Here is a 25,886-nt window from a genome sequence, read left to right on the forward strand (position 1 = left end):
CATAATATTATTATCTTATGTCAGAAATGGCAGTGATACAAGGTAAAGGGGCGGAGCACAGGTGGAGTTCCACCTGATCGAACACTGGGAGGCACCAGTAAATTATACATATACTGTATTTATATACTTTTATATCCTTAGCATTAGAATTGTATCTGCTTTGTAGCTAAAGTTGTATAAATGACAATCACAACAGTGACTTTAAGTCAAAGATCTGAACGTTTCATTCATGGATGTAGAAGCTGCATTCATGCGTGTGATTAAAATGAAACATTGATAGATTATTGCTATTAATAGCAGTGATAATGGGGATTGTGACGCTCAGCAGAGGACAGTGATGTGCTGAGTCAGTACTCATGGGATAGAGAGAGACAGAGTCAGCACTGCACACACTGGTGATGTCAGTGAGTCACCTGCTACCTGTTAACAGAGGGACTAATGTTCCTGGCATTTAGAGATGGATTCAGTATTTAGCTCTTGTTGGTCTAAATCTGTTCCTCTCATAACAGTCACACAGTTTGCTTGACAGGCTTCAGTCTTGTCAGGTGACTAATGTGTGCAGCACCATTCAAGTCCATGTTATTTGTTGCGCCAAATCACAACATACATTATGTCAAGGCTCTGACTCACACATGTGCAGCATCTGCCTCGACCGGTGGCGGTGAAAGGAAAAAATGGAAAAATGGGGGATGAGGTAGAGGTAGAGGAAATAGATGAGGAGCAGTTCAGAACTCATGCTGCAGCATTTTGAATGAACTGAAGGATTCTAACAAACTTGTTGGAACATCCTGATAATAAGGAGTTACAGTAATCTAATCTAGATTAACAAAAGCATGAACTAGTTTTTCAGCATCCTGTAAAGACAGAATGTTTCTAATTTTCATAATGTTCCGCAGGTGGAAGAAGGCTGTTCTGGAAATGAGTTTTATTTGTGAATCAAAAGACATTTCCTGGTCAAAAGTAACTCCAAGGTTCCTCACAGTGGAACTGGAAGCCAGGGTGATGTCATCTAAAGTGACAATGTGGTCAGAAAGTTTTTCTCTGAGGTGTTTAGGGCCGAGTATAAAAGTTTAAAAGTAGAAAGTTACAGGTCATCCAGGACTTAATGTCTCTGAGACATTCCTGGAGTTGAACAACCTGATTTATTTCATCCGGCCTCATTGATAAATATAGCTGTGTGTCATCTGCATAACAATGAAAGTGTATGTTATGCTTTCTAATAATGTTCCCTAGAGGAAGCATATATAAGGTAAAAAGTATAGGCCCAAGCACTGAGCCTTGTGGAACTCCACAATTAACTTGTGTTTGTAGTGAGGCTTTATCATTAACGTGAACAAACTGGAATCTATCAGATAAGTATGATTTAAACCAGCAGAGGGCAGCACCTGTGATACCAAGAGTCTGCTCCAATCTCTGCAGTAGAATATCATGATCAATGGTGTCAAATGCAGCACTAAGATCTAACAGGACAAGTAAAGAAACTAGACCATTAACTGAAGCCAAGAGAAGGTCGTTTATAGATTAATTTGAGTTAATATAGAGCTGTTAATTAAAGGAAACACATCTTTAAACAGTTTGGTGGGGATAGGATCTAACTGACAGATTGATGGCTTAGATGAGGAAACTAATGATGTTAACTCAGGGAGATCTATAGGGGAGAAACTGTCTAACTGTGCACCTGGTGCTTCTAAAGCTCTTGTGCTAGAAGATGAGTCAGTCCCAATATGAGGGAGGAGATGATCCATTTTTTCTCTAATTGATGTTATTTTATTCACAAAGACGTTCATAAAGTCATCACTGCTCAGTGTTAAAGGAATAGATGGTTCAGTGGAGCTGTGGCTCTGTGTCAGCCTGGCTACAGTGCTGAAAAGAAATCTATGATTATTCTTATTTTCTTCAATTAGAGAAGAATAATAGGCAACTCTAGCGTTGTGTAGGGCTTTTTTGTAAGCTACAAAACCATCTTTCCAGGCAGTGGTGTGCACAGGTAGACACTAGGTGGTGCCCTTTGCCCTCTGGACCAAGTTTTGAAAGTTCTATGTGGCCCATGCTGACATGATCATACGGAAGAGGATCAGGGCCACAGAGGAAAAAAACATTTGAGTTCTGACTTTATTCTTTATTCTATTTCTATTCTATACTAAGTCAGAATTCTGAGATTAAAGTCAGAGTCTAGAGCCTTTTAAAGCTCCGATTTTAAAGTTGAACGACACAATTTTAACTACACAAAGTGGTTTGGCGGCACTAAATCATTAGCTAATTATATTATTTTGTCCATAATACATATTACAGTGCCTGTAATGTTTAAATCTCCCGCTGCTATAATAAGACAGCCGATCCACATGCCGCACAAGAGGCCCTTATTTTTCACTCAGCACCTGCCCCCCATAATGTCTGTGCACGCCACTGTTTCCAGGCTATATAAAATTCCTCTCGGTTACCGGAACGCCATTTTCTTTCTAATCTACGAAAAGCCTGTTTAAGAGCGCGAGTATCAGAGTTAAACCATGGTGCTTATCACAGTTTGAAGTGAATATACATTTCTATCTTAAATTTGAAATAAGTTCTTAAAGGACCATCAGATTAAAGGTCTGATGCTCGACCGACTGAGCTCCACAGGTTCCAGCAAACCTCCTGTGTGGATGACAACTTCACAGAAGATCAAAACAGTCTGAGGTTACAGTGAACACTGCTCTGGAACAATTCAGTGAGGTTGTGACGTTGTCCAGACATAACAATTTGTTACGGCATATCAAACTGTGTGTCATGTGATCCAAATGAGCCTCATTCACACCTATTTAACATTTGTAAAAAGAATCTAGATATCTTAAGATACATTAATACATGGAAATAGTGTTTATCATGTTATTTGGTTTTATTTCGTCGCTGAAGATGTGTTCATCTGTTTTAAAAACCAAAACTATTGAACTGATTCACTAGTTTGCAGCAAATGCAATGTCTGCTGTTGTTATTTTTCAATTCATGTTCAGTATTCTCTGCACTTCATGCTTCACTTTGAATATGAAAGAGCAAATTAAAACGAGGCCATTTATGTGACTTTACTGCCCTCTAATGTTAAACCAAACAAGAGTGGTAAATAACACAACTACTATAATTCACGCAATTTAATCAGTGTCCACAATGTCCAGCTCTGTTAGAGGACAGTTAACATAGAACTGCAGCAAATCCGTACATTTTCGACCGCTTTATCCCAGAAATACAAATAAAACAACAAAGACGAGTCCCGCTGCGGAACTGTACACTTGACGAATCTGTTTCACACGGACCGGAGGAGCACGAACACCAACGCGCAACATGTAAAAGTAGACGGCGGTCACCGGGAACGTTGAGTGACGTCATAGACGTAGTTCCGTCATTGTTATTATTAGTAATGAAGCGAAAGAGTAGATTAAATGCGTAAATGTGAGACATGGCAGACATTTTACATGTGCTGTTCCGGAGCTTTATGTCCCGCAGTGACCAGACGAGGGCGCTGACGGCCAGTGTTACAGCACCGAGCAGCAGCACCAGCAGCAGCAGCAGCAGCAGCAGCGTCCTGGTTCTGGGAGACAACAGCGTTAGCCACTCACTGCTGCTGCTGGCGGCCGTGACCGCAGCATCACAGCTGGGCATCCGAGTCATGTTCTTCACCCGGACACACATCCGGAGACTTCCAGCGTGTGTGCATAAATGTGTCCCGAGCCCGAGTCCGGAGAGTTTAAAGGTACAAAGCACTGTGCTGACACGCGGTCCTCCACGCGCTGCTTTTACCGCCTGACTTCACCCAAAAACTACACGGTTTTCGACTCATTTACAGAGATTAATGTGTTAGTCGATCAACACACGTCCTTTTCCTACAACAGAGGACGTTGGGATTGAAAAAAAATTAAATAGACTTGACAAAAAGTCGACATGGAAGTCACTTCCTTTAAAGAAAATAAAAGCCCTGCACCTACTTACTGTGTTTCAAAAATCTAATAAATACATTTTTAAAATGGTCAAATTCAAACACTACATCATATTGATTTAAAGTTAATTCTTCATTTGGAGCTTGAGTATTATTGATCCAAATGTAACACTATATAAATTGCATTAATTATAGTTGTGTTATTTACACCAAACCATTCATTTGTAAATGGAAGATTTACAGAAAATCTTATTTGATTTAATAATAAATTTAAACACCGAAGATGGAATGTCTACCTTCTTCTTTTGGTTTCAGCTTCTCCCTCTCTAGTTGTTGCCACAGCCAATTATCTAATTAAGAATGAGCAATGAAGTTTGGGTACCTTGCTCAGGGAAACCCCAGCCCTTGACCTGGCGGGGACTCAATCTGGGAACCCTTCGTTTACAAGCCAAGTTCCTTTTCCGCTTGGCCATGGGCTGCCCCCAAAAAGTTTAGCGTCAATAGTTGAGGTTTCTATTTATTTATTTTTTTATTTCTCCTTTTCTAGAAATCATGTGTGATGTCATGCAATGCAGGAATGCACCATACAGGTTGTGTGTGTGTTTTGATCCTTCTGAAACTGTGACTGACCATTTGACTCATTTTCTGTCTTGTGTTTTGCATTAATTTAAAGAAAATCCAGTTTTCCTATCCCAGGACAGTAGAGGAGCTGCTGCAGCAGATTGCCAGCCTTCATGAGTCCACCAGCCCGTGTCCAGCACCTCCCTCTCTGATCATCGTCGACAGACTGGAGAGCTTCCTGTGCGCTCCTGGGGTCGGCAGCCACAGTGAGTTTCAGTCAGGAGAGCAGTCCTGTGCCGCTCACCTGTCGGCTCTACTGTGCGACACCGCTGCTTTTCTCACACAAGTCCTGGAGCAGCGGTCCTCGAGCGCGGGCCCCTGCCGTGTCATCGCCTCCTTCCAGTCCGAGGGAGACGCTGGACAAACCGGCCAGGAGTCTCCCGTCCTCGACGTCCTCGATCGTTACTTCCAAGTGCGATGTACTCTGGACCAAAGTGGAGGACATGAAGCTGCGACAGCAACAGGACGACAACAGGTGTGGAACATTTACCTTTCTGGAAGAGGCATCAAAGAAACCACGAGTACCACAGACTGTGAGGAGAAGCCTGGTGTGACCCAGGAGTGGCAGCTGCTGATAAATCCTAATGGTTTAATGGAGTTTAGAGCGGTTTGAAAAGCAGTGCTTATTAAAGAGAGAGTTCAGTGTGATTGTATGAGAAACTGACACAGACACAAGGGGCGGGGCAAGATGGAGCGGGAGAAGCCAAAAGCACAAGAATAACAGTTCACTTAGCTGGGAGCTCCCCCAACATCCATTTGTAGTAGGAACTCAGAATTTCAGCTCCCTTGAACTTGGATTTCCAACTTGGACGTTTGGAGCAACCTCACCTGCCCCACGAGAGGATTCTAAGATGGCTGCCACCAAACACACACTCCTACTGTTAAGAGCTGTAGATTATATATGAACTAGTTGTAATTGGTGTTTCCTGGTGTTTTCACTGTGAATCTGGCTCATGCTTGTTTTAGGTGTAGACGCTGTGCCAACGTGTCAGTACCTCAAACCAGTGTGTTAACTCAGCTCAGGTCCGTCTTTCTTTTCTCTCAGCAGCTCTTTCTCTGTTTTTCCTCCTTGTGCTAAAATGTAATGTCAAAAATGTTTGACTGTTTCTCATCTGAAGTCAAACAAAACTAAGTGCTCGAAATGAACAATAAAAACAAATAATAAATGTATTCTTGTCCATGTTGTACCTGATGCATCAATTAACAGAATACATTTGTTACCTTTAGCTCTTTAACATGACGTCTCCCTTACTCTACTGACTCTTTTATTGGCTCTTCCATGATACTGTTGAGAGCTGAAACAATGAATCGATTATTAATCGATTACTAAATTAATCGGTTCAAAGCTTTTTTCATGATTTAAACAATATTTCTCTAAAAAAAAAAGTTTTCTCGATCTTCTCTAACCTCCTTTTTTGATCATAATATTCTACTGCAGAGATTGGAGCAGACTCTTGGTATCACAGGTGCTGCCCTCTGCTGGTTTAAATCATACTTATCTGATAGATTCCAGTTTGTTCACGTTAATGATAAAGCCTCACTACAAACAAAAGTTAATTGTGGAGTTCCACAAGGCTCAGTGCTTGGGCCTATACTTTTTACCTTATATATGCTTCCTCTAGGGAACATTATTAGAAAGCACAACATACACTTCCCTCTCTCTCTCTCTGTATCCTCATCTTGCAGGTTGCAGGATCCAGATCCAGTTTTCGAGGCTATCCATATCATACATATCATCACCATTATTATTTTGTAATTAAAAAGTCGATATCATTAACTGTATAAACTTGTAACCTGATACAGTTGTTGTGTATCTGCTCCTGGTCTCTCTCTCTCTTCTGTCTCTACCTCATCTCCCTCTTGTCCTTTCTGTCCCCCACCTCTCCACTGTCCCCCATTTTCCTTTCACCCCAACCGGTCGAGGCAGATGACCGCACATCTCTGAGTCTGGTTCTGTCAGAGTTTTCTTCTTCTGTTAAGAGGGAGTTTTTTCTCTCCACTGATGCCTAGTGTTTGCTCATTGTGTGAACTGTTGTGTTTCTCTGCTCTCCTTGATGTTGTCTATGTACAGACCTGAGATCATGTATGTTATGATTTGGCGCTATACAAATAAAATTTAATTGAATTGAATGCCTTGCACATAGCGGGCAAAGCGTTCACATGCCCACACGCCTGCAAGACACTCCTTTTGTATGTGAGCAGAATGCCACTGGCTTTAACTCTCCCTCATGTTCCTGCAACGATGCTGCTCCTAATCCGTAGCTACTTGCATCAGCGCTGATGACAGTGTTGTGGTTAACATCGTAATATGCAAGTGCTGGGGCTGACACGAGCATAGTTTTTACCTTCTCAAACGCCTCTTCTTGTGCACCACTCCACAGCCACTCACTTTCCCTCCTGAGCAGGGGAGTGATGGGATGCAGCTCATAGGAGAGGCCGGGCAGGAACTTTCCAACATAGTTGACAAGACCCAGGATTTGTTTGAGTTCTGTAACACTGGTTGGACTCGGCATCTGTGTGATGGCTTTAACTTTGTCTCTGTCAGGTCTCATGCCTTCCGCACTTATGTGGCCAAAGTACTGTATTTCTGTTTTGCCAAAATGACACTTGGCCTTGTTCAACTTTAAACCACTGTCCTTTATGGTCTTCAGCACGGCATCGAGACATGTGTCCTTGTTGCTCCATAAACAAGTATGTCATCCATTACCACGACAACTCCATCATGATCTTTTAACAGCATCGACATCTGTCTCTGGAAGATTTCCGGAGCCGACGTGTAACCGAATGGCAGATGTCGAAAGCAGATTCTCCCCATCGGGGTTATGAAGGTTGTCAGCTTTTGGCTGGCAGCATCCAAGGGGATCTGCCAAAATCCACAGGAAGCGTCGAGCTTGGGAGCAATATCCTCCAATGTTGGCAGACAGACAGATGACTTTATTGATCCCTTTGGGAGGTTCCCTCGGGGAAATTAACAGCTCCAACGTCAGCACACAGCACTGTTAAGATTAGAGTCCCACTTTACAGGAGACTGGAAAGAGAAACACCCCAGTTACCAAACACCATAAAATATACGAGATAAGCTAAAAAAAAATAAGAATCTAAGAAAATATAAAAATACAAACGTAAATGACCCATGCTATATATATATATGTATGTATACATACATACCCACAACACATATATATATACATATACATACACCCATACATACATACATATATATATATACATATATACACATACACATATATATATACATACATACATACATACATATATATACATATATACACATACACATATATATATACATACATACATACATACACATATATACATATATACACATACACATATATATATATACATACATACATACATACATATATATATACACATACACATATATATACATATATATATATATATATATATATATATATATATATATATATATATATATATATATATATATATATATATATATATATACATACATACACATATATACATATATGCACATACATACACACACAGGTACACACACACTTACAGTTACCCCGTATTGCCCAGGGTTTTATTGCACTGTCTATAAGGTTTTATTGCACATGTTATTATGTTGTTATTGTTGTGGTTATTGCACATTTCAGTGAGTTGTGATTATGGACATATGTTTGTTTTGTTTGCCCTCCTCCCCCCCAGTGAGGAGTTGTACAGTTTGATGGCCCGGGGGACAAACGAGTCCCCCAGCCTGTTGGTCCTGTACTTTGGGAGGAGCAGCCTGTTGCTGAGGCTTCTGTGGCTCCTCTGGCTGCTGATGACAGTGTGCAGAGGGTGGCTGCCATTGTCCAGGATGCTCAGCAGTTTGTCCACAGTTTTTCTCTCTGCCACTATCAGCAGAGGGTCCAGCCTCATTCCTACCACAGAGCCGGCCCACCTGATGAGTTTTTCTAGTCTGTGGAAGTCTGCCTTAGTTGTGCTCCCACCCCAGCACACCACAGCGTACGAGAGAACACTGGCAACCACAGACTGGTAGAACATCCACAGGAGCTTCTTGCAGATGTTAAACGAGCGTAGCCTCCTCAGGAAGTACAACCTGCTCTGGGCCTTCTTGTACAGATGCCTTGAGTTGCTTGTCCAGTCCAGCTTGTTGTCCAGCCACAGCCCAAGATATTTGTAGGTCTGAACGACCTCCACCTCCTCTGCTCCTATTAGAACTGGTCTCGAACTGGGTCTGTCCCTCCTGAAGTCGATGACCAGTTCCTTGGTCTTTGAGGTGTTGAGCTGCAGGTTGTTAATGTGGCACCAGACAACAAAGTTCCTCACCAGGCTCCTATATTCCTCTTCCTCTTCATTGTCTCTGATACACCCCATGATGGCCGTGTCGTCTGCAAACTTCTGGATGTGACACGTTTCAGAGTTGTAGCAGAAGTCCGCAGTGTACAGAGTGAAGAGGATGGGAGACAGCACAGTCCCCTGAGGAGCTCCGATGTTGCTGACCACAGTGTCAGACGTGATGTCCTTCAGCCTGACGTACTGTGGTCTGTCTGTGAGGTAGCTGGAAATCCAAGCAACCAGGCAGGGGTCCACTCGCATTCTGGTGAGTTTTTCTTTTAGTACAAGGGGCTGGATGGTGTTGAAGGCACTCGAAAAGTCCAAAAAGAGGATCCTGACTGTGCCACTTCCCTTGTCCAGATGCGAGTGGGCTCGGTGTAGGAGGTAGAGAATGGCATCCTCCACACTGACCTCTGCCCGATAGGCAAACTGTAGAGTGTCCTCAGCGTGCTGTACCTGAGGCCTGAGGAGGTTGAGGAAGAGCCGCTCCAGAGTCTTCATCAGATGTGAAGTAAGTGCCACCGGTCTGAAGTCATTCAGCTCGCTGGGCCGGTTCTTCTTTGGAACTGGAACGATGCATGATGTCTTCCAGAGGGTGGGCACTCTCCCGAGTTGTAGGCTCAGGTTGAAGACCCGTTGGAGTGGCTCCCCGAGTTCCGCAGCACAGGTTTTGAGGAGCCGTGGACACACCTGGTCTGGTCCTGCTGCTTTCCGGGGCCGGAGCTTCCTCAGTTCTCCCCTCACCTGATCAGCTGTGAAGCGGGGAGGTGGCTGAGAGGAGGGAAGGGGGGGAGGATGGCTGGTGTCAGAGAGAGGTGGGAGTGGGGGCAGGTTGGGGGGTGGCTGTGGTCGCAGGAGGAAAGGAGGAGGGGAAGGTTCCGCTGTGCTGCCTGGGTGGGGATGTGCTGGGAGGGGAGCAGGCTTCGGTGAGGGCCACAGTGAGGGTGGGAAGTGGGGTGGAGTGGCTGAATCTATTGAAGAATGTATTCAGATTGTTTGCTCTCTCCACTCCTCCCCCCTCTGTGCTGGATTTGGCTTTGTGGCCTGTGATGGTTTTGACACCTTCCCAGACCTCCCTCATGTTGTTATCCCTAAGTTTCTGCTCCACTTTCCTCCTGTAGTCATCCTTTGCCTCCCTCAGGCAGACTTTCACCTCCCGCTGTGCTGCTTTCATCTCAGGATGTACCTCTTGCGCTTAACTGCCTTGTTTAAGCCTTCTTCTCACCTGGAACCATTGGGGCACACCAGTTTGAGGGCCCTGTAACCTCCTCATTATACCCAGGGCCAGCATGCGTCCGAGCTCAGCCTCAACTTTAGGTAGGAGGGGAAACAGGATGCGACGTGGCACATCACTTAACATTACAGTGTCCATGCCGTCAACTCTCATGACCAGTCCCATCCTTGTGGTAACACTCCGTTCCAGGAGGTTGTGAGAATATGGCCCTTTTATTACAGTGACCCAGAATCCAGTATTTCTTCGCCTTGTACTCACTCATTGCCAGAAACTTGCCAATACTCTTAACTTCGCCGCCGGGGCTGGTGATGGGTGTTTCCTTGCAGAGACCAGCTGTGAGCGCTGTGGCAGCCTCTTGAATGCAGCCTGTGACATCACAGTAATGTCTGCCCCAGTGTCTATTTTAAATTCCACTGTGCTGCCATTGACTGGTAAGTTTACAAGCCAGTCGATCCATTATGTCCGATACAGTTTCATTAACTTCTCCAAGGAAAAACATCTCGTCTGAATCACTGGTGCTGCTGGGCAGGGTCGCTACCTCATTCAGCATCCTCGTCTCACAAGCTGCCTCAAAATGTCCAATTTTATTGCACCTTCTGCACTTTTTATTCTTGGCTGGGCAGAGATGTATTTTGCCATGGTGTCTGTTACAGCAGGAACAGGTAGGATGATGTTTTGACTCACTGTGTTCCTGTTTTGTCTGCCATCGTCCCTCGTTGCTGTCTCATGGCGTCCACTGCACACTCCGAGCGCAGCCTCACATTCTGTTGCTTCATTTGTTCGCTCTGTCGCGCTATTTGGATAGAGAGGGAGAGTTCTGGCTCCAGCTGTAACTTCTGTGATACATCGTTGTCAGATATGCCAATAACAATTCTGTCTCTGATTTGCTCATCTTTAGTCTGCCCAAACTCACAGTACTGTGCCAATTCATATCAACTTGCGCTCTCTTGTGAAAACATGCTCTGTCATAGATCACATTTCTCTTGGGCACAAACTGATCAGAGAATTTGGCTGTCACCACGTCGTAGTCCAACTCCGGTCTGCCTCTTTCCGCCTCATCGCCGTCATCCTCCTCCTCTGTGTCATCGAACACAAAAGAATCATAAATCGCCTCCGCCTCTCTCCCCATGGTCTAGAGAAGCGTGTTCACTTGGACTTCCCCACTATCCCTGTCCAACTTCGACGCCACCCGATAGCGGTCGAAGCGTCAGCGGCTCATCGGCCACTGTGCCGGGCGAGTGAAGTCAAAAGATTCCGCCATGTCTTACTTTGTGAGCGTGAAGTCGAGCACTTCTGACACCATGTCATGTGTCGATGACATGGTGAACCGTCGTGTTGATAATGAGCTGGTTCATTCAGACTGAACACCGGCACGTACCGAACAACGTCCTCACGTATGTCCCGTGGTGACGTCACTGCCGCGACTACAGCAACCTGTAGTTACTTATCACAACATACATAAAGACAAGTTTTGAATGTGTGTTTCCTGCATTTTAATACAGTTCTTGAAACTGAGAAACTTGTGTTGGGTTTATTATATTGTGTTTGTTGTTGAAGTGAGTTTACAGGTCAAGTCTCCAACTGGTAAATGAAGAGTGAGAATCATACAGTAACCTAGACTGATATATACTTTTAGAAATGTGTCTTTTACCATAAAATATTTAGGTTTTTAATACGCGAGCCGGTGGTAAAAGGGTTACATATATAATAGAGCTGATACAATTATTCGATTCATCGATTAATTGACAATATCGATGATAATCGATGAATCGATTTGAAGCTTTTTTCATGATTAAAACAACATTTCCGTTCTTTTCAGCTTCTTAAATGTGAGTATTTTCTTCATTTCTTTGCTCTGGATAACAAAGAAATCATAAAAAGTCAATCATTTTGGTTTGTGGACAAAACAACAATTTGAGTTTGATGAACACCGATCAACATTTTTTAAGGTTTTCTGATTTCTAAGGTTTTTATGGACCAAACGATTCATTGATTAATCGAGAAAATAATCAACAGATTAATCTTTTATGAAAATTAGTTAGTTTCAGCTCTAATATATATATATTTATGTTTCTACGTATACATAACTTAAGCACATTTCACCGTGTGTTACTGTGTAACATATACTGTACATGTGACAAATAAAGAATCCTTGAAATAATTACATCATAGACTTTTTAAAAAGATATTATCAGTAATTTAATACAATTATTGTATAAAATAGTGTGACATTACAAAAGAAGTCAGTGGTAGTTTATCAGCTGAATCCACGTAAACTAATATAAATACAGTACTTTCCATATCCCTGTGTGCAGGGCTACTTCATGTTTCCTTCCACGTACAGTACATGACCGTGGTAACGTTCATATTAAAATGAGCGGCAGCATTGATCGTTGGGCACGCGCCCTTTGGGGTGTACGGTCACCATGGTAACAAAATGTTGGTCTGCACAAGACCTGCATGTTCGAAGTGGACAGGAGTGGATTTCTAATATTTCCACTGTTTTTAGAGAAACTGCTGGAAAAAAGACACCAACGCTCACCGAATACAAGGGAACTAGCAGCTGCTACATGTAGCTCTTTCAGTTATCTCAGCAACTGATTTAGGGAGTAAAATGCCACCAAATCTCACAGGGGATTTAATAGCATAAGCTATTTAGCAACATCCAGTAGCTTATTCTTCTGACCATGTAAAACAAAAATAAAAAAAACCCAGTAGCTCTTAGATTTCAATCAAACTCTTCCAACTCGACGTTCTCCTGAAAAAACAACAACAACGTTTGTGTTACACTTCCCTTCTCGGCATAATTAATAAAGCAAACCAATAAATGTCATCTCACTATCTCACTGTTCATCCAAACAGTTTTCTTCTTTGCACACACTTTGGGACCATGAATGCCTCTTTATTAGGTCATTGTTATGTTGCACAATATTATTGACACAATATTAATATTGGCCAAAGTTGGCTTTAAAAGATTCCCTGATATGACGAATGACTGCACACCTGCTTGACTTCTATGCTTGAATCCTCTCCAACAGTTACATCTTTATAAATAAATTCAACTATTAGAATCGTGGCAGACTAATGAACTGAAGTTCAAGAGTTTCTACAGTCACGAGAGTTGCTCTTTCATTCCATCCCATGACACAATGTGTGATAACGCTGCACTCAGATGTAAAGCAGCTTTGATTGGTCATCGAGATAAGAGAAGATCTATATAAATACAGACTATTTCCAATTCCCTCCCTTTTCTTTGTCTATATAGGAAATGCTTCATGTGTGTGTGTGTGTGTGTGTGTGGATGCTCAGATGCCTGAAGTGTGGACGACAGTTTCTTGTGCTAGTCTATCCTGCAAGTGCCATTTTTCCAGCGTGAAACAGAATTTCAGATGTTTCAAGTAATAAAATGTTGAATTGTTCATTCTTTTCTGTGACATTGTTGGTCTGCATCACATCTGAACAGCGAGTGGAATGACTGTATTTGTTTGGGGCCTGAAGTGTTTTCTGATTGTTGGGTGGAAGAAGCTCCAAACCGGTTAATCCTGCATGGTGCCGTATCTCCCACAGCTGATTTATGGTAGTACGGCAGTAATCTAGTTCAGCGAGTTATCTCTCAACTCGAAGGATGTGGGTTCAATTCCCAGCTACACGAGTCTACACGCTGATGTGTTGGGTCGCTCCTGACGTCTGTGCCGGCAGCTTGTGAATGCGCTGCATAGATGTGCTGAGTGGCAAAAGTGAAGTGTAAAGCAGCTTTGAGTGGTCAAGTTGGAATTTATTATCACTTTCAATTACACCACAGTGTGTTGTTCTAATCTGCCTCCATGTTGTATGTGTGACAAATACCACTCTTTCTTTTATGTGCTTGCGAGTGCACGCTGGTATTTCCCTTTCTTGAAATGGTGACAGCTTTTTTTTGTTCAAGCTCCTTTTCCTGGTCTCAAAAAGCTCCTTGTATGTATAATGATCAGAGGATTTCCTTCAAATAATAAAATAAACGGGTGTGATGTAAGGTCTAAAAACAGGATATTCTCCACCAAGCCCTCCGAGGTCTACTCTCAATGATGACTTAGAAAAAGCTATATGTTTGAATACTGGTTTAATATCATATATACATTGAATAATGGTTGTTTCATAATCACTTACCCATCCTCCATGACCCTTAACCCAGGGTGCAAAGGTCTCCATGTAGCATTCTGCAAAGCCCTGCATGCGCACAGCTCCAGTGGCCGTCACTATCCGCCGTGATACCTCCATAGTGACAGCCATGCGTTGCAGTGTCGGACTGGCTGATGGTGGCAGGGGAGGGGCCTGAGAAACCTGAGTACTGCTGAAAGTGTCCAGAAGCTGAGTGAACGATGCATAAGAAAGACGAGTGAAGCTGGAGCGCAGGAAGGGATCTGACTGGATCTGTGAACAGATAATGACGTGGTCACTCAAGAAAGCCTGAAACTTAACTGCATGTTTATCTAGAGCTGTGTGTCGACACACACACACACACACACACACACACGAATCACACAGAGCAGGTGATCACTTTTTCACTCCCTGTTTCTTGGCAAAGTGCTGAAATTCCGATGGCTGCTGTGGCCACGCCCTTTTGAATCTGCGAAACATTTCAGTCAATTTGAATCTTGAACCTCGTTCAGTTACCAAACTTGCAAAAGGCCAAGATGGACGCCAAATCCAAAATGGCGATTTTTTGTCTGTCTTGGGCCAAACCACGGTCAACAAAATTTTGACCTACTCCATAGGTGTTTGACCTGAGGGGGGCGCTACTGAGTCATTTTGCATTGGTTTTTCACATTTCCATTATTTTATCGAATTTTTCGCCCGTTCTGACAAACTAGAGATTCAATGTGGAGAAAAATAAAATAATCATTCCTGAAACCTCGCACCTCTGTGTGAGTGCTCGGGCCCTAAATATGCCACGTTCTATTTGTGATCAGGTCTCTGAGGACCTGAACAGGACCTGCATGTCCAGTGGGTCTGTGTATCGATTCAAATGTGTGTTGTTGTTGGTTTAGAACACAACAAGAGATCCAGTGATGAAAGACAACTTGCTCTTCCTCTGAGCTACCATCAATATTTGTCATACACATCACAGTAGAAGTTCGAATTGAGAGTTAAATGTAAACAAATGATGATAAATGACCTACCTTAGTGTTGATAGAGTCTCCTTCCATACAGAGCACCTGAGCAAGCTGCTCTATCACTGCCTCTTTGTCACTGACAGCTAAAGGAAACAAGCAACAACCGCACCATCAATGATTGTGAGTCACAAAGTTTGTGTCTTTACTCTTTTGGACAGTTTATGACAGGAAAGAACCGTAAAGACGTGCTCAGCGTTGTACAAATACAAAGACATTGAAGATGGAATAAGAGATCTTGAGCACTTTGTTGCCAGACGGGTTTTTTGGTATTTTTGGTATTTCTTATGAATAAATGATTGACTAATGGGAGAGTTAGTTTTTGTCTTGTCTGTACTGGCACGCACAGATAAGTTAAAAATAAAACAATAAAATATCACATAAGCAATGTAATAATAATACTGAGTGTGAGTGGATCTGTGTTTCTAGGTCAGATTTGTTCCATAGCTGAGAGGCTCTGGACGTTAGTGTGCGATACTGATGAAAATCAATATCCTGATATCTTTTGGGATTTTGCCGATAACAATAATTGGTGATATTTTGCAATCTTCAAAAATGTGTTTGTAAAAGCATGGAAGACCTGTTGTGTCAGCTCACTCTTGTTAATAGTGTGTTAGATGTTAATGATCAAGAAAAACAGGTCTTATTTATTAACTTAAACTTAACTTAAAATAATACAATAAAACGATCATGAGAGCATTTTAAACTAATGTAAACATGCTCATGAACATCAGAGTGTGGATACACATTCAACTGCTGCCTGCGCTTTGTGTCCTTGACGGCGACCGTGTTGGCACATAGTTTGCAGATTGGCGTGTTTCGAGTGACGTCAGTGCGCTTCGAGTGACGTCAGTCTGTTTCGAGTGACGTCAGTCTGTTTCGAGTGACGTCAAAGCTGAGTGACGCCAGTGCTTTTCGAAAGTGGACGCCAGTAAGCTGAAAGTGACGCTTAAAAGAAAGTGGACGCCAGTGCGAGTGACGCGTGTGCTTTTCGAAAGTGACGCCAAAGTGCCGAAAGTGCGTCGGTGTTTTCGAAAGTGACTAGTAAGTGTTTTCGAAAGCGCGCAGTGCGTTCGAAAAGGCCAGTGAGTTTCCTGAAAAGACGCCGTGAGTTTCGGTGGACGCCAGTATGCCGAGTGACGCGCCAGTGCGTTCGGGAAAGTGACGCCAGTGAAGCTTCGGAGTGACGCCAGTGAGTTTCTGAAAGTGACGCTAGTAAGTTTTTCGAGTGACGCCAGTGCTGAAAGTGACGCCAGTAAAGTGAAAGGACGCCAGTGCGCCGAAAGTGACGCGAGTGCGGGTTCGGAAAGTGACGCCAGTGAGTTTCGGGAGGACGTGCGCCAGTGAGGGGGTGCGACGCTTCCGCCAGTGCTGAAAGTGACGCCAGTGCGGGTTCGAACGCCAGTGAGTTTCGGTGACGCCAGTGAGTTTCGCTGTGACGCCAGTGCTGAGTGACGCCAGCAGCTTGGAAAGTGGCGCCGTGCCGGAAGTGATTTCGCCGTGTTTTTCTCAGTGGGAGCGCCAGTGCTTTCTGGAAAGGCCAGTAAGTTTTCAGCCAGTGCGCCAGTTCTGAGTGACGGTGCGGTAGTGGCGGAGCAGTGGAGTTTCGTGACGGGTGAGTGCGCTTCGTTTCAGTGATTTAAAAGTGTTCCGAAAGCGGACGGTGAGTTCGGAAAGTGGACGCCAGTGAGTTTCCGAGTGACGCCAGTGAAGTTTCGTTGCCAGTGCCGGAAAGTGCTTTTCAGTGCGAAAGTGACGTGCCAGTGCTTTTCGAGTGCGTGTGCCAGTGCCAGAAAGACGCCAGTGCGGTTCGGTGTGACGCCAGTGAGTTTCGGAAAGTGCGCGCCAGTGAGTTTCAGTGACGCGTAAGCAGTGCGCGAGTGACGCCAGTGCGGTTCGGTGACGTGACGCCAGTGAGTTTCGTGCACGCCAGTGAGGTTCGAAAAGCGCCAGTGCTTTTTTAAAGGCCGAAAGTGCGCCGGTGCTTTCGAGGACGCCAGTGACGCCAGTGCGTAAAGCGAAAGTGACGCCAGTAGCTGAAAGTGACGCCAGTGCGCTTTCGGAAAGGACGTGCCAGTAAAGCGAGGCGCCAGTGCTTTTCAGTGAAGGCCGAAAGCGCGAGCCGGAAGGACGTGCCAGTCGCGGATTCGGTGACGTGCGGTGCGCCAGTGCGCTACGAAAGTGACGCTAGCGTATGCCCAGTGACGCTGTGTGTTTCCAGTGACGTCAGTCTGTTTCCAGTGACGTCAGTGCGTTTCCAGTGACGTTGTAGTAGCGCTTCCGGTGAGCCAGTGTTTCAGTGTGGTTCCAGTGCGTTTCGAGTGACGTCAGTGTGTTTCAAGTGAGCAGGATCCACGTTTAGCTATGAAATCTAACTGTTCACTCATGTTTAACTTCAGCCACACATGCTACTACGTTAGCTTGTGCACATGCGCCGCAGGCTGGATCATGCAGTGAGAGTGTGACACACAACAACAATTAAGATACTATCATAGATGACGTACATATCACACACATGAGCAGGAAGAGAGGAGAGTGTCGAGAAGACTGGATACGTATGGAGCTGCAAGATAATGAAATATTCATCTTTGTTGAGCATGTTGGAGAACAGGGTGATGAGGAGAACATAACTCTTGTGTCAGCGCTTTATAAAACCACACAGTTCATAAAAACACAGGACATTTCATCACATTTGAACACTTGACCTCGAGCATGACCTTTGATGGTCACAGTTTCTGACTAAACTGTTTTTGTATGATAATTGACCCTCAAAAGAATCACTGATATTCACAAATGAAGCTCTTATGGCGTGTTTCCACCAGCACAGCGTTGCTGAGTAGATTCTATGCATGACGTCGTGCCGGCCATTGATTGGTCAGAGCGCCGTCACAGGACGAGAGCTAAACAATGCTGAACCGTAGATCAGTCCTGAATGTGTAAGACTACCAGGGAAAAGTCTCAAATCTCCATATTTAACAGAGGAGTCTGGTGTATTTATCGTGACCGGCATCATAAACAAAGGCACCGCACAGTTTCACGCAGCCGTGCAGTGATGACTCCGCCCATGTTGAGTTGGTACTTTTGTTGTAGTGGAAACGCAACCTAAACCGTGCTGTGTCATGCCGTGCTGAAGCGAGGCGAGCCGGGACCATCGCGGAAAAGAACCATAAGATTTGAAAAGTTGATGTTACATATTAAACTGTTTCATCTCAGTTCCAGCTGTGATGCAGTTGAAGGTTCTTCTTGCCAGTAGCCACACACCACACACCACACCTGGAGTGCGGTTACTGAAGTGGAGCAGCAACCAAAAATGAAATGACTCCTCCCACTCATGGGCAAAAACACTTCATTTTCACCCTCCAAAACATTCAAGTACAAACTTCATCAGATCATTTCATCTGCTTCTTCACTCCTGAGCTCAGTGGACTCATTTGTGTCGTTACCTGGTGAGATGTGGGCTGTGGGCCTCACGTTGTTGACGCTGGTGGACCTCTGGGCAATCTTCTCCAGCTTCTCTGCGACGTCATCATAGAACTCAGGAGGGTGAGCTGCATGAACGTCACATTTTCCACTGATTACTGTACAAACTTAAGGTGCAACAGTGATGACAGCTTGACATTGAAGTGTAACAGAGGAGCTTACAAGGAGAGCCGACGGTTGGTGATTGGAATTTGATGGGCAACGGTGTTGGCTTTGGAGGATGAGGGTCTTCAGCTTCTTTCTCCTTTGCTTTCTCCAACTTTAACCTGAACAACTTTGAGAGCTTTTTCCTAAACTTCTTTTGCTTCTGCTTCTTCTGCTGTTTCTTGTCTTTGTCATCGTCTTCTGAGGTAGAGGAGGGGGAGACGACATCGTCCTGTTGAGTAAAGGAGTCTCTGGTCAGGATTAAGGATGTGGATTGTAGAGTATTGACCTACAATAATCCTTTTGATTTCTCTATTACAACAGTGATAGACTGACCAAGCTATTCTCTTCTCAGGTATCGAGAGAGACATTCATATTCATTTAAGATGAGCCATGGCCATTGAATGCAGCAATAGACAGAGCAAGTAAGGTAAGTAAGGCAAGAACGTCTCAACTCTCTGGATTTACTTAGAAAGAAAGACTGGTTATTGGCTAAAAAGATGCCAGACAAGGGCAGTGATAAAACCAGGATTATCCCCCTGGACTCAAAAATAACCTTAAACATACATGGCTACATTTGTGTAGCATCCAGTCACAACAACCTATTGAGATTGATCTGGCACTTCTTCTGTCACTGGATATGATAAATATGGATATACTTTTTTGTCAAATCATTTAGTTTGGAGTCTTTGTTTCCGATTAACGTAGCAGTAAACCCATGTTTGCCTCTTTTAGATTCAGAACGAGAGGAGCGCGGCTGCACGGTGCACACAACCCCTCACAATAGATGAAAGATTACAAAGGCAAACACATATCTAGTGTTAGGACAGAGTATTAGGGCCATATTGAGAATAAAGTCGTAACATTCTAACCTGTTGTTTTAGAAGAAAGAGCAAGAACATGCATTTTTCTGCTTTTGTGGAGCAGGAAATAACTGGTCGACTGCAGGTTCATCAGTGTTTGTGGTTTCTCATGTGAATCCATACACCGTAAGCCTTGAGGTCTGTGCAGGTGTACTGCTGTGCTCGCCGGACCTCGACTCCTTCTGGATCTAAAATCTTAATTATCAGTTGGATTGTTTCTAGAGAAACCACAAACCCTCTGAATGACCACTGATGCGTCCACTGATGACCCTGCAGTGGACCAGTTATTTCCTGTTCCACAAAAGCAGCCATTTCCTCCAGCCTGGTTCTTTCTGCAGAAAAGATGCATGTTCTTGCATTTACTTTTCAAAGTCCTGATACTCCTGATGACAACGTGATGCTGAAGTGTCTCCTTGTTTGTGAAAAAACAACAGGTTTGAATATTACAAATGTATTCAAGTCTGTGAATCTTTTGTTCTTAATGTGGCCCTGATACTCTGTCATACATTATTATACACATGATGTGAAACAGTGGCTCTGAACCACCGCACATCCATCACTCCTTTATCTGTTTGCAGTGAGGCTGACGTGTCGTGCTGCAGATCTGGTTCTTACATGTTTTCCATTTTATTAACGGCATTAACGCTGCACATAACTCACGCTGGTCTCCGTCTGACCACAGCAAACCTGCCCGCTGCTTATCAGAGCTGGGGCTGATGTTTAGCCCATGAAGCCATTTTCACTTTGGTTGATTTGTATAATGGACTAACCCGTCACTGATTCATATTTCAGTGAAATACGACGTTCTTGAATGTCTTGTTTTGTCCACAAAACTAAATGATTCCATTTGAATGATTTCTTTGTGACATGGAGCAAAAAAACCTGAAAATGTTCACATGTAAAGAGAAAAAAAAACAAAAACTGATTAACCAATCATCAAAATAGTTGACGATTAAGACGCCAACACCTTCTGTGAACTGTCTCTCCATAATGTTCATGTCATTATCCACACACACACACACACTATTGGCCATTATTGGTTAACTGTTCACCTGTGATGCTCGAGTATTGCATACTGCACCTTTAAATCAACAAGCCAATGTGACGGGACATGGTGTCTAACAAGGAACAGGAAGAATGAATGAAATCATGGTACCTTGATGTCCCTCTCCAGTGAGCCTTTGGCGTCTTTGGTGGAGACGCGTGTGGAGTAACGACGAGGCAACTGCTTTATTAAGTCTCTCAATCCCGACTTCTTCTCATCAGCTGAACTGGCATCTTCAGTCGGAGAATGCAGACCGTCCTTGGCTTTTGGCTGTGGCTTGGTACTAGCATGGCAGAGCATCGAAATATGGTGTTAGGTAGTGAGACACAGCCTGTTTGTTGCTGACGTGTCTCTGATTTGAGTTCACCAACAAATAAGGGCGAGTTATACTTGCTGCATTCCATAAAACTCAATCACATTACAGTGGCAATTTGTCGCCAGGGTTTTGCACTCATGTGTACATGTATGTTTCCATGGTTACCGTCTTCTTTGTTGCTCTTTTGACCCCAAAAGTGGCTGTAACTCTGAACAGGACTGTAAAGTGCTGTGCTACAATGAGCACATATGTTCCATGTGGTCTGGGTCTGTGTGGACCACCACGGACTTTGGTGACATTCAGGTTACGTGGATCCTAGCAGACCACTGAATAAATAATATGTAATGAATTACTCTGTACAATTAAAATATTCATATTGGGACACAGTAGGGACAGAGTAGAGAGTGGCACTGTTGGGTTTTCTGTTGGGCTGTTGTTTGATCCTCCTTTTTGTTTATATTCTGATTAAGTAAACCTTTGTTAAACTTAACATTGACTTTGAGTCGTGCATTTGAGTTCCTCCAGTCTCGTGTCTTAAAGCTAAACAACATCACATTGTCACACAGACAACAGCCACAGACAACAGCCACAGACAACTGCGACAGGCAACAGACGACAGCCACAGACGACAGCCACAGACAACAGACGACAGCCAATAGCTACAGACACACAATATGCCACAGATAATCATGATAAAAATAGACGACATACAGACGACACAGACAATAGATTTACAGCTACAGATTTATAGTTACAGATTTATAGCTAAGAAGCATAGATTTATAGCGAGAAGTTACAGATAATAGATTTACAGTTACAGATTTATAAAGTATAGCTATACAGACGACAGTTACAGACAATAGCTACAGATTTATCATATAGGGTAAATAGACGACAGCCCACAGACTCCACAGCCACAGACTCCACAGACACAGACTCCACAGCCACAGACGACAGCGACAGCCACAGACACATACAGACTCCATCAAGTGACAGGCAACAGATCTACAGCCACAGATCTACAGCCACAGATCTACAGCTTATTACACAGACACAGCCACAGACTAATCATGACAGCAACAGACGACACACAGACCTAGCTGTGACTCCATACAGCCACAGACTGAAAAGCCACAGATCTACAGCGACAGCCACAGATCCACAGCCACAGCCACAGACCCACAGCCACAGCCACAGACAACAGATCCATGCAGCCACAGACAACAGCCCACAGCCACAGACAACAGACGACAGCCACAGACTCCACAGCCACAGACAATAGCCACAGACTCCATCACAGGCAACAGACCACAGCCACAGACTCCATGTGATCTACAGCCACAGACAACAGCCACAGATCTACAGACTCCACAGCCACAGACTCCACAGCCATGTTTCGGGCTGAGACAACAGACAACAGATCTATTGAAATACAGACAACAGCCACAGGAGACGACTGGGCGACAGGCAACAGACGACAGCCACAGACTCCATACAGACGACAGCCACAGACAACAGCCACAGACCTAATAGTATTTACAGCCACAGACCCACAGCCACAGCCACAGACAACAGCCACAGACGATCATGTATTAAAATGGACGCGACAGCCACAGACCCACAGCCACAGACTCCACACAGAGACACAGATCTACAGCCACAGATCTAATAGCCGACAGGCAACAGACGACAGCCACAGACGACAGATCTATTGTGCCACAGACGAAGCCACAGACTTACAGCTTACAGCCACAGACAATAGCCACAGACCATCAAGTGACAGGCAATAGACGACAGCCACAGACGCATAGACGACAGCCACAGACAACACACAGACTCACAGACGACAGCTCACAGACTCCACAGCTTACAGCCACAGACAGACAGACAGACAACAGACAACAGACGACAGCCACAGACAAGCGTTAGATGGTCAAACATAGAAACGGCTGGCCGGATTCGTCTACAGAATGAAGTGGTAAACAATGAATGAATGAGGAGCTGAGTGCATGTAGCTCAGTGTTAGCATGTTCACAGTTCAAACCCCACACAAATCAATGGACTATTGTGTGAGCACTACAGGCTACAGCTGGGGATTCTTAAATGAGATGTGATGTAAACACCTTTATTTCATCCATTCTTCTTCCTTGGTGCAGAAAGCAGTGATAGAAATGGACCTGATGGTTACTGAACATGGTTTTTATTAAACAGGTTGACAATGTGTTCACAATAAAATTGCTTTGACAGATGAATAAGTCGTTGTGCTGTTGAAACTACAGACATGAACAGCACCCTGGGATAAACAGAGAGTAGTGTCAGTGAGCATTACCTGTACTTGTTGTGGTCTAGGTAAGCCCCTCCGACTCGACCAGGCCTCTGTTCTGTGGGAACTGTAACGGCCCGATTGAGGAAAGCTTGGAGGACGAGATGAGTCTCAGTCTTGACCTCCAAAAGAGAGGCGGAGGAGACGGAGGAACGCAAGCCGCTGGATGCTGACATCACTACAATGAGATGGAACACAGATTTTGATTCTGTATTATATATAAGTATGGGCCAACACCTGTACTACAGTATGTATTATGTAGGCTGTTTATAACTGTAGGTAAATAAAGAGTCTCCTCATTTACAGATCACCTTAAATGAGAAGGCTCATACACGTGAATGAGAGCACTTTACTGTGCACACATTCTCAGATGTAAGCTGTTGCTGAGTGATAAAGAAAGTGATATTTTGAGACACACCCTCCCTGAAAATATGTCTGTCAGCAGAACTCGCCTCATAAATGACATCACTGAGGAACAGAACAGAGGTTGCTTTCACTTTGTCTACTGTTCACTTAGCAAAGTCAAAGTGTTGTTGATCCATTGCTTCCACAGACATTAGGAGATGAATGTGGGCGAGTTGGCAGCACGGGCCTATTGTGGCCTTTTATGCTATGAACTTTCAGGGTGAATGCAGGTTAAGATCAAGCACTGTCACGATCTGACACGCTGGAGTTATGATAGACCACACTCCTCTGTTAAATATAGAGATTTCCCTGTTAACTGTTGGAGATTATGCCACGTTTTTAGGATTGTTAAGTCGTTTTAACTGGGTGTGCCAGTGTTTTAGGCGTGTTAAGTCGCTTTTAACTGGGTGAGGGTCAGGTTAAGTCGTTTTAACTCAAAGCTTTTAACTGTTGCTTTAACCGGGTTAGGTTAGGGTCAGTTAAGTCGTTTTTAACTGGGTGGTCAAGTCGCTTAACTGGTGAGGGTCAGTTAAGTCGTTTTGGCTGGTTTCGGTTAACCGGGTTAGGGTTAGGCTAAGTCTGCTTTAACTTGGGGTAACAGTTAGGGTTAGGTTAAGTCCTAGGTTAGGTCAGTTCGTCGTTTTCTTTAACGGGTTAGGTTAGTTAAGGTAAGTCTTTTAACCGGTTAGGGTTAAGTCGCTTTAACTGGGTTAGGTCAGCTAAGTCGTTTAACTGAGGTCAGGGTCGATTAACTGGTTTTTAGGTCAAGTCTTTAAGTTTGGTTTAACAGGTTACCAGTCGCTTTAACTGGCATGCTTTGGGAACCCGACCAGGCATGATGCTTTATCTGACACCGCACTTGCGCGGTGAAGCCGCTCTGACGCCGCTACAATGAGGGCTATTCCAAATACTGTAATCATGCTGTATCCAGTTTCAAGATAAAACAGGTCCCCCACCATCATCACCATCACAGGCTAATGAAGAACTACATGTAAAGCTGATGTTTATATCTTTCTTTGTTGTGAATTAAAATAACAAAAGACGTAAGTGTGCAGCTTTATTCCTCCTCAATGATTGTGAATTATGGTCTGCCTTATTGCTAACTAGCTAAGTCAATTTTACTTTCATTACTTATTATTTCTTCAAAAACTTAAGGTCATATTTAAAAAGTGTAAAACTAAAATATATTTAATACTTAACTGAAGTGATTAGTTTTAAGTTGTGTTTTTATTTTTGATTACACAACAGTATTCTAGTCAGAAATATCTCTAAACAGAAACTGTGAAACTCTTTGTTTTCATTTCAACTCAAAGTTGAGAATGTGTTAATAACAATAATGACAGTAGAGTAAACATGTTCTGATGCAGTGGTGCAGTGTCTTTTACTGTCTCTTTATGTCTTCATGTCCACGGATGTGTTAACAACGTAATAACACATCCATGTTCATACCTCAGCTCAGAATGCAGTGACAACGTCTTGACACTTATTTACCGACTTTACGTTCCATTCCAACATGTCCATATGAGACGATCGATAGACCGTCAGGTTACATCCCGGGTTTTAGTGAAGCAGCTTTGCAACAGGTATTTGTTAGCACCGCCACTTTCCAACTTTAACTGCTTCTGTTTGATGTACATGAAAGCAGCGACAGTCGAGCACGGACCGGCGTGACGGCACGAGCGTACGACGCGCTTCAGGAAATGCGAACGTGACTGCGCGCTTTTTCACATCACATCAGCGCGAGAACCTGAATCAGGGACACGATTCTACCGTGTCCCCATGAACCCCGGTTCAGGAACAAGTGTCTTTGACAGAACTTCAGAAACAAACTTCCTCGTGGACACGAAGGAGAGGAGCTGACATTCCCACCATTATTCCACGACAGTGAGTGAGTGAGAGATCGAACCTCACTCTCTGTCCGTCTTTCGCTGGACACCAACATCCGACTTACGTAAAAGGACAGATTAATATTATTTGAACTATATTCCTACCTCCGTGGGTGTGTGTGTGCGTGTCTCTCTCTCTCTCTCTCTCTCTCTCGTGTGTGAGTGACAGCAGTGGGA

General features: G+C 43.9%; 2 protein-coding genes across 2 annotated transcripts; one reads left to right on the top strand and one right to left on the bottom strand.

The window, feature by feature from the left end:
- The first annotated feature begins 3,280 nt into the window (after window positions 1-3,280).
- On the top strand, window positions 3,281-5,698 carry swsap1 (SWIM-type zinc finger 7 associated protein 1). The gene is made up of 2 exons (XM_044051751.1): window positions 3,281-3,724; window positions 4,581-5,698. The coding sequence occupies exons 1-2, from the start codon at window positions 3,431-3,433 to the stop codon at window positions 5,139-5,141; spliced, it is 855 nt and encodes a 284-aa protein (XP_043907686.1). The 5' UTR covers window positions 3,281-3,430; the 3' UTR covers window positions 5,142-5,698.
- A 6,573-nt stretch (window positions 5,699-12,271) lies between these two features.
- On the bottom strand, window positions 12,272-25,837 carry bcl2l12 (BCL2 like 12). Its single transcript, XM_044051835.1, has 8 exons — window positions 25,815-25,837; window positions 23,425-23,596; window positions 20,891-21,062; window positions 18,890-19,103; window positions 18,691-18,795; window positions 15,257-15,333; window positions 14,244-14,507; window positions 12,272-12,855 (listed from the first exon to the last, which is right to left on the bottom strand). The coding sequence occupies exons 2-8, from the start codon at window positions 23,592-23,594 to the stop codon at window positions 12,826-12,828; spliced, it is 1,032 nt and encodes a 343-aa protein (XP_043907770.1). The 5' UTR covers window positions 23,595-23,596; window positions 25,815-25,837; the 3' UTR covers window positions 12,272-12,825.
- Between the last annotated feature and the right edge of the window lie 49 nt (window positions 25,838-25,886).

This window comes from Solea senegalensis, linkage group LG19 (assembly GCF_019176455.1).
Source record: "Solea senegalensis isolate Sse05_10M linkage group LG19, IFAPA_SoseM_1, whole genome shotgun sequence".
Lineage (NCBI taxonomy): Eukaryota > Metazoa > Chordata > Actinopteri > Pleuronectiformes > Soleidae > Solea > Solea senegalensis.

What these genes read in the sequence shown, in the direction of transcription:
- bcl2l12 (XM_044051835.1), bottom strand. Translation starts at nt 23,594, where the DNA reads ATGTCAGCATCCAGCGGCTTGCGTTCCTCCGTCTCCTCCGCCTCTCTT. An exon ending in CACAGCCCACATCTCACCAG is followed by an intron (nt 15,334 to 18,690) that starts GTAACGACACAA and finishes TGTTTCCTTTAG; the next exon opens with CTGTCAGTGACAAAGAGGCA. An exon ending in GAGACTCTATCAACACTAAG is followed by an intron (nt 14,508 to 15,256) that starts GTAGGTCATTTA and finishes ATCTGTTCACAG; the next exon opens with ATCCAGTCAGATCCCTTCCT.
- swsap1 (XM_044051751.1), top strand. Translation starts at nt 3,431, where the DNA reads ATGGCAGACATTTTACATGTGCTGTTCCGGAGCTTTATGTCCCGCAGT. An exon ending in CGAGTCCGGAGAGTTTAAAG is followed by an intron (nt 3,725 to 4,580) that starts GTACAAAGCACT and finishes ATTAATTTAAAG; the next exon opens with AAAATCCAGTTTTCCTATCC.